At 53.7% G+C, this 9,046-nt stretch overlaps 1 protein-coding gene across 1 annotated transcript; it reads right to left on the minus strand.

The window, feature by feature from the left end:
* Nucleotides 1-249: 249 nt before the first annotated feature.
* On the minus strand, nt 250-8,503 carry NEFH (neurofilament heavy chain). Its single transcript, XM_028124693.2, has 4 exons — nt 7,621-8,503; nt 5,572-5,771; nt 4,429-4,553; nt 250-2,835 (listed from the first exon to the last, which is right to left on the minus strand). Exons 1-4 carry the CDS (start codon nt 8,501-8,503, stop codon nt 846-848), a joined length of 3,198 nt encoding a protein of 1,065 aa, XP_027980494.2. The 3' UTR covers nt 250-845.
* Nucleotides 8,504-9,046: the final 543 nt, after the last annotated feature.

The raw sequence follows: 9,046 nt of genomic DNA on the forward strand, positions 1-9,046 counted from the left end.
GAGAAACCATGCACCAGGCCACCTATGTACAAAATCACAAAGATAAAGCATGTAGTACATTGCCTGGTACATGGTTTGTGTCCTGGAAATAGCCCAAGAGAGGCCATGTTAAGTGGTCCCATACCTGCACGAGACCTCATGCTCACTCAGTCCTCTGCTGTCTTGAGTGTGACATTTAGACTTCCTTTCACCCTGTCCCCCAGCCTGCCTGGGAGAAGAGAATAAATAACAGAAACATTTTCATTTTATAAGCACTTGGTTTTATTGCACAGAAGCAATTGAAAGTGGACTCCAGTGGAAAAGTGCGCCCTGGCATGATTCAGTGGCCAGTGCCCCGACCCACCTGCTCCAGCTCTTCCAGGATAGAGAGCTCTGGGCAAGGGCTCGGCCACTCCTTTGGAAAACAGAAGGCATTCAGGAATAGGTTAAGACATTTCAAGCATAATGTGTTTCTAACTGCTCATTCATTATTGCGGTCATCTGTCAATTGCACATACGGGTAATAAATGCACTTATTTGGAAAGGAGGGGGTCAGTTTTTATAGTCAAGTGTTTACATGTGGCATTCAGCATATATCACATTCGGCTACATAAGCTATCATAACATAATTGTCCATTGCCTGGGGAGGGTTTGGGGTGTAGGGCCAGGGACTGGGAATACCCTCTCTTGCTAACATATTGCTAATAGAAATTCCTGTTTGGTGAAGGAGGGCTCCATCATTTAAGCAGAGTTTCTTCTTATATAAAGAAAAGGGAGAAAAAAATGAAAATTTGTTATGTTGACCCTTGAGCTCCCTGGCCCTCCTGAGTTTCTTTGGCTGTTCTGGATAGTCCTTTCTCCCTGCCTTACTTCTCTGCCTTGGAAGCCTTGTCTTCTGTGGCCTTCTCTGGAGGTCTGCTGTCTTTCTGGTCTGTGCTAGAGGATTTCTCAGCCTTTTCTGTCTTGGCTTTGCCAGGTGTGGGGGCCTCCTTGCTGGGCTCTTCTTTGGCTTGGGCCTCTGCTTTGGGTTTCTCCTCAGGCTTCTTGGCCTCCTTGACATCTTTTTTCTCAGGTGCTGCCGGTGTCTCTTCCTTCTTTGGTTTTTCTGGCTCCTTCTCTGCTGCTTTGCTGGGTTCTTTGGCCTTGGCATCATCTTGCTCCTTCTTGGCCACCTCAGACTTTTCTTTGGGTTTGGCCTCTTCCTTCACCTTGGCAGGAGCCTCCTTCTCTGGGGTCACTGCTTTTTTCTTATCTTCAGCCTCTTTCTTGGCTTCAACTTTGGATTCTTTGGGTTTCTCCACAGCAGGTTCCTTCTTTTCCTGGACCTCAGGTTTTGGAGCCTCCTTTGGCAACTCATCTTTCTTGCTGTCCTTCTTCTCCTCAGTTTTTGGTGTGGCTGGAGCTTTCTCTTCCTCTACCTTCTTTGGGGGCTCTTTGACTTTCACTTCCTGGGGTTTCTCTTCCTCCTTTATGGGGGACTTTGCCTCCTCCTTCTTTGTGACCTCTTTCTCAGGAGCCTTGGTCTCTTCTTTCATAGGAGATTTGACCTTCTCTGGAGACTTGACCTCCTCCTTGACAGGGCTTTTTGCCTTTTCAGGAGATTTGATGTCTGCAGGGGACCTTACTTCCTCCTTTGCTGGAGTCTTGGCTTCTGGAGACTTCGCATCAAGAGTCTTAGCCTTCTCAGGAGACTTAGCCTCTTCCTTCACTGGGGATTTGGCCTTCTCAGGGGACTTGGCCTTCTCTGGGGATTTGGCCTCCTCCTTCACTGGGGACTTGGCTTTCGCCGGGGACTTGGCCTCCTCCTTCACTGGGGATTTGGCCTTCTCAGGGGACTTGGCCTTCTCTGGGGACTTGGCCTCTTCCTTCACTGGGGACTTGGCCTTCTCTGGGGACTTGGCCTTCTCAGGGGACTTGGCCTCTTCCTTCACTGGGGATTTGGCCTTCTCTGGGGACTTGGCCTCCTCCTTCACTGGGGACTTGGCCTTCTCTGGGGACTTGGCCTCTTCCTTCACTGGGGACTTGGCCTTCTCTGGGGACTTGGCCTCCTCCTTCACTGGGGATTTGGCCTTCTCTGGGGACTTGGCCTCCTCCTTCACTGGGGACTTGGCCTTCTCCGGGGACTTGGCCTCCTCCTTCACTGGGGACTTGGCCTTCTCCGGGGACTTGGCCTCTTCCTTCATTGGGGACTTGGCCTTCTCCGGGGACTTGGCCTCTTCCTTCACTGGAGACTTGGCCTTTTCGGGGGACTTGGCCTCCACTGGGGACTTTGCTTCTTCCTTAGCTGGGGACTTGGCCTTCTCTGGGGACTTCACCTCAGTCGGAGATTTTGCTTCTTTCACAGGGGATTTAGCTTTCTCAGGGAACTTCACCTCAGCTGGAGATTTGGCCTCTTCCTTCACTGGGGACTTGGCCTCAGTTGGTGATTTTGCTTCTTCTTTCATGGGGGACTTAGCCTTTTCTGGGGACTTGGCCTCAGCTGGGGACTTAGCTTCTTCCTTCACTGGGGACTTGGCTCCAACTGGTGACTTGGCCTCTTCCTTCGCTGGAGATGCAGCCTCTTCTGCTGGGGGAGACTTCGTTTCTTCTTCTCCCCCTTCTGCTTCCTCCTCCTCACGTTTCTCCTCTTTGGCCTCTTTCTCTTCTTCTTCAGTCACTTCTTCAGTCACTTGGATCTCCTCTGTCTGTTCCTCCAAAATCACGGTTTCCTTCTCTGACTTTTCAACCACCTTGATCTTCTCTTCGCTTTTGACCTTTATGTGTGTGGATATAGAAGGGATTTTGGGAAGCCCTTCTGGAAGAGAGAAAGGACTGGGGCCAAAGCCAATTCGACATTCTTCGCCCTCCAGGAGTTTTCTGCGGAATGGATAATGGAACACATTACTATTATTAACTAAGAGCAGACTGATGAGTTGGGGGTCTTCTTGAGTTACTCTGAAGATCCACAGAATCCAATAATATGGACTTTGATGGAGGAAGGAATGTGAATGGTGGGCATTTTGAACCTGGAAAAAGTCACTTAGCAAATCATCCCAGGGACCACCCAGGATCTGTATCCCAATGGCACTGCTCTTGTTTTATGCGGCTAAGGCTGCAAGTTATAAAACAACTCCCCCACCCCAAAATGGCCCTCAAGAGAGAACACCTCTATTAACAAAAATTACATTAACTGTCCCTCAACTAAAATGTTCAAGTGGAGGGTGGGAGTCTGAGCAAACAACTCCACATTTATAAATTTGGGATTAAGAGGTCTTAGACTATTCCCATTGGAATTTCAAGGGTCTCTGGTCACTTTATATTCTCATCCTTTGAGTTTTAGGAATAGGTTGGGGGCAGCAGTGTCTACTCTTTCCTACTCAGTAGGTATGTGACCTCAGCCAACCCACTCAAACTCTTCAAGTCTGTTTCTTCAGTGGGAAAAAGAGGGTCATAAGAGTCCCTACCTCAGAGGGTTGTTTCAATAAGATAATGAATAAAAAGGACCTGGCAGTGCCCGACTCACAGTAGGTGTAGGGCTAGAGACCAGTGCTTTGCAAATTTAACAGCATACAAATCCCCCAGGGATCTGGTTAAAATGCAGATTCTGATTCAGTAGATCTGGGATGGGGTCTGAGAATCTGCCCTTCCAACATGCTTGTGAAGATGCCAATTGTGCAGTTCACAGACCACACTCTGAGCAGCAAGATTATAGACTAGACCCAAGAGGTGGGACGTGAAGAGTCACCTGCCAGCAACTGTGACAGATCTTCACTGGATCAGCCTGCTCCTCAGCAAGAAATTGCTAAGCTGGGAGGTCTCATGGGCTTCTCTTGGCTACCATTTACTGCAGGCTTTCTCTATGGCAGCCCAGCTGTACCTGGATGTGCTCCGGAACTGGATTAGTTCCTCCTTCCCCACAACCCTGTGACAGGAGTACTGTTATCATCTCCATTTTATTTCCCCAGGAAACAAAAGCTCAGGGAGCCAAAAAACCCTAAGAGAGTTGTCAACATCCCTGACAACTCAGGTACCTCCTTTCCCTCCCAAAGCAGGCCTCTAGCTGGCTGGAGTCACTGGCAGAATGAAAAGAAGGCACTCTCAAGACTTTTGAGAAATTCAGAAAGTAGAATGATGGTTGCCAGGGCCAGAGGAAAGGAGGAAAGAAGAGTGGGAAGTAATTCTTTAGTGAGCACAGGGTTTCAGTTTGGAAAGATGAAAAGAGGTCTAGAGATAGATGGTGGTGATGGTTGCACAACAACGTAAATGTACTCACTGCCACTGAACGGTATACTTAAAAATGGTTAAATAGCAAATTTTATATCATATACATTTTACCACAATAAAAAAAAAATTCTTTTTTGTCTCTGAGACAGGCAGGTCGCCTTGCTGGGAACTTGGAACTCAGTGCTAAGCTTCTCATAAGAATGCAAGGGCTCCCCACCATCCCAAAAGCCCCCCGGCCCACCTCACCTATAAGCGGCAATCTCAATATCCAGAGCCATCTTGACATTGAGCAGGTCCTGGTACTCTCGGAGCTGGGCTGCCATCTCCCACTTGGTGTTCCTCAGCTCAGCATCTAGCTGCTGGATGGCTTCCTGGGGAGGAGAGGTCACACACACGTCACACACCAGCCAGCACCTGGCCCTCAGCACTGGAGAAGCTAGGGCAACACCATGGAAACCTGAAGCAGTCCCATCTAGCCAGGCTCACTGGGGCCAACACCCACACTGCCAAAGCTGTGGGAGCCTCATTTGTGGCCATGGAAACCACCTGAAGCAAAAATCCTGCTGTGTGTGCATTCGACCTCAGCCTGGGGAATGCTTTAGAATAAAACACACCAGCCACCAACAATGGTTATCACTGGTCAGTGGGATGACGGGTGAAGTATCACAGATCTCTTAAGCTTAGAAAATGCTCCGCAGGAACAGAGCCCTGTCTGCTTTGGCTCCTGATGCTCCCAAGTGCCTGCCGCACAGTAAGGGCTGAAGAAGCACCTGCAGCCAAGGACTGAAGCCGTACACAGAAGCCTGCTAAATAGCAGTGGAAGCTTCTTCCCTGTCCCCAGGCTCACTGAGCCACTGCTGAAAGTGAACCATTATGGCTGATTTTTATTGCCTCCTTTTTGCTTTCTTCATTTCCTAATTTGTCCATAGTCACCACATATTAACTTGCATAATAAGTTCTTTAAAAGTGTTATCTTCTTTGCCAGCTGTCTTTAATGGAAGGAATCTGCCAAGGCCTTCCCCAGGCTACCCACGCTCACAGACGCTGGTTATGGTTTACCAAATGCCCACTGTGACCCAGACCCTGCTGACAGCAGGCTCACACTAATCTCATGAAAAGTCTGTCCATCTCTTTAGCCTTCACAGCTCAGCAACGTGGACATTCTTCCCCCCCGCCCCACACTGCACTGGAGGAATTCAGATTCAGAGAGGCAGATAACTTTCCTGGGGCCACTCAGCTAGAAAGACATACTGGTACCCATTGCATGTCTGACTGACTCCAAGGCCCACGGTCTTTACCACCACAACCTTGCTGAGAGAGGGGCATTGACTTGTCCAGGATCACCCGACCAGGGAAGGTAGTCTGGCTCTCTGCCCCATCCCTGCGCACCTGGTAGGATGCGATGTCAGCCTGATGACGGTCCTCCAGCTCAGAGCGCTGCCTCTCTAGTGAGTCCTTGGTGCCTTTAAGAGCCTCCAGCTCTGTGGTCCTGGCCTGTAGCTGGCGGCGATACTCTGTTATCTCCTCCTGTGCTGAGCGCATGGCATCTGTGTTCACCTTGGCTGCCTCTGATAGTCGGTCCAGCCTCACTGGGGGAGAAGGAGACAGGGCACAGAGTTTGACACACCTGGATTTGGATTCTAGTGCCCAGATCCCAAAGGTGACACACATGGGTTGAAGACCTACTGAGTGCCTGGTGCCATCTTGGATTCTTAACATACCCTCTCCTTTGTGATAGGAAAATTACTACTGTCCAAGGCCAGCTAGGAATAAGCAGCAGATTCAAATCTGGTGTCTATCTGGTTCCAAAAATGAGTCTGCCTCTCCCAGTTCAGGATCTGAAACCCCACAGGACAGAGGAAGCCCCCATTTCTGGTCCTAATACCTGGTTCAGCTCCCCAGCAAGGGCTGGCAGTGCTGGGGATTCAGACGTAAAACTTGGCCAACAGGGCTTACCTCTGACCTTGTGGCTGATCAAGTTAATGAGCCTGTGACCTTTGGAGGCATGAAGGTGCTGTGAGCCACTGTGTAGCCATAGCCCCTTCCTTATAGGTTTTGACGTAGAGCCCAATGTCACTGCAGAGCCTGGGGCCCACGTGCCAGCGTCTCTGTCCCTTCCCCCACCTGGCTGTGCATTCTCTAGCACGGGAGTCCTTGTGTCAATGGCAGCCACACCCTAGCCTCTGTGAGCAATGGGCTGCTGGTTCCCAGAATATCTTCTAGGACCACTGGAGTTCTGGAGACTATTCTACATCTCCTGAAAGTGAATATCGTGAATCCCAAGATAGTAAAACCCAGGGCCTGAGTCTTGGGAGGGTGAAGAGCGGGTAAGGGAAGCCAGCTGGGTGGGCCAGAAGTCCTGGGATGGTTTGTCTGTGTAAAGGACAAAGCCCAAGAGAGCAGAGAGGTTTGCTCTGGGAGGAGTCTTGCTGCAGAGATGGGGGAGGAGAAGGGATTGCCACTGCAAAGAAGAGGAAAAGTAATAGGGAAAACCATGCATGAGTCCCAGCTTTCCTGGCTTTCCCTGCTAGTGTTGACAAAGACTTAGAAACCATCAAGGTGGGTGAGGATTCTTACCCATGTGGACCACAGACCTGTCTGAAAAATCGCTGGAGCCTCTGCACCCTCTCCCAAGGAAAATGCAAGTTTTACACAATTTCAGGAAGGATCACGTTGCTCCCCCTGAGTAAGAGGCTCAGCTGGTCAACCCCCTCCCCTCTCAATCCCCAAAGAAATGAAAACCAGAGAAGGCAAGGCTTGCCCAAGGTCACCCTGCAGCTGCTGGGCACAGCTTCAGAGCTGCTGCAGCTGCAATCTAGCTGACTCAGAGCAGCACGGAGTTGGAGGAGGGGGGAGCTTGAGAAGCTTTCAGCTTCTCAAGAGGAGAGAGGACATTAAGGGGCCACCTCAGCCTCACGCACCCATTGGTTGGGGTGATGATATCTCCTGGGGAGGAAAGGATGTGAGAATGCCCCACTGGGGAGGAGCCTGATAGGGGTCTGGAGAATGAGGTCCCCTGCAGAGTGCAGGCAAGGGGGATGAACAGTGTTGGGCAGGGAAGGCATGTTACTTTGAAGGTCAAAGGGTCCCCAGTGCCTGTAACTAGAAGCTGGCACTGCTTTGGAACTGTAGAAGGAACCTGATGGAAAGGGGCCCTCGGAGTGGGGTTACCTAATCTTGGGCGGGGGCAACAGAGGGGACCCAGAGTCGCAGGACAGATAAAAGGACCCTGCAGGAGGGCAGCCAAAGGACAACCCAGAATTTCAAGGAAGGGAGAGGGTGTCTCCAGAGACCCGGGGTGAAACTGTTATTAAACGAAGGGGAATGCGCTTTGCAGGGGGAAGCTGAACAGCACACGCTCCAGCCCAGCCACCTGCACACAGAGTGCACCCGGCCCGGCCAGGAGGGGGCGCCCCCTCCCCCCACGCGCCTACGAACCTCGGAACCACTCCTCCGACTGCAGTGTGCTCTGCACCGCGTGGCCTTCAAGTTGCGCGCGGATCTCGCGCAGCGCCGACGTCACGTCGCACTTCAGGGCGTCGCGCGCCTCGGCCTGCGCCTGCGCCTGCGCGGCGCCGCAGCCCTGGATCTGGCCGAGCAGCTCACCCACCTCCTCCTGGTGGTGACGCCGCAGGTAGCCGCACTCTTCCTGCAGCGCCTGCGCCTTCTTCTGCAGCTCGACGCGCGCCGCCTCAGCCTCCTGCGCAAAGCGCGCGAGTGCGCGCGCCGCCGCCTCGGCCTCCTCCCGCTGCCTGGCCTCGTCGTCTAGGCGCTGGCGCACGTGTGCGATGTCTTCGAGCAGGTGCTCCTGCTCCAGGCGCAGCTGGCCGCGCGCCGCGCCCAGGCGCAGCACAGCGCCGCGCATCTCGCGCACCTCGCGCTCGTACAGCTCGCCCATGGCAGCGCGGCCAGCGTGCTGCTGCCGCAGGGCCGCCGCCTCGCCTTCCAGGCTGCGGTTGTGAGCCTCGAGCTGCCGCACCTTGTCGATATAGCCTGCGAAACGGTCGTTCAGCGCCTGCAGCTGCTCCTTCTCGCTGCGGGCTGCTGCTGCTGCCACCACGCAGCCCTCCGGTCCGTTGCTCAGCGTGTCTAGCGAGTCGGTGCTTGAGGTGGCTGCTGCGCCGCGGAAGCGACCCGGGGAGGCCGACACGGAGCTCACGGATGTCCGCGCCCAGGAGTGGAAGCCACTGGATGAACCGGCAGCAGAGCGCGCTCCGCCCGCGCCGCCTTTGCGGGCCAGCGCGTAGTGCAGGCTGCCGCCTCCATGTAGCGGCGCGAACGGGGCGCCCAGCAGCGCGTCCGCGCCGCTGAAGCTCATCATGGCCGGAGCAGGTGCGGCCGCCGGCGGAGGGGAATACCCAAGGCCAGGACGGGGCGGGCGGCACTGCGGCAGTACGGGGGATGCCGGCCTTTTTATAGCAGCCCGGTCGGGTCCAGCCCCTTGGCAGTGGGGGGGGAGGGGGCAGGGGAGGAGGGCCCCGCCCTCTCTGCCTCCTCCCCCGCTGCCCGGGCCCGGCCGCTCCGCCGCAGTGAGAGGGGCGGGGCAGGGGGACTCAGGAGTGAAGGGGAATCGACGCGGCGTCAGTGGAGCACCCCGAGGTCGGGTGAGGGGGTAGAGGACTCCCGGAGTGGAACGGCGGGGACCCCTGGGTGCGAGTCAGAAGACACTGTTACTGTGTTTGGAAATAGAGAAAGGGCCCGAAATAGGGAGAGGACAAGGAGTCCTGGTGGGAATAAGGGCAGGGTGCCTTTGGGATGGAGCGATGAATGACTCTGTAGTCTGTAGGATGAGGAGGCCCTTGAATGAGAGGGGGGCACAAGATTTTCCTGAAAGTTAGAGAGGACCTCAGGATAGGGGGTGCAG

Source organism: Eumetopias jubatus, unplaced genomic scaffold (genome assembly GCF_037043125.1).
Source record: "Eumetopias jubatus isolate StellerSeaLion01/CBP00866 unplaced genomic scaffold, mEumJub1_p1.0 scaffold_16, whole genome shotgun sequence".
NCBI lineage: Eukaryota > Metazoa > Chordata > Mammalia > Carnivora > Otariidae > Eumetopias > Eumetopias jubatus.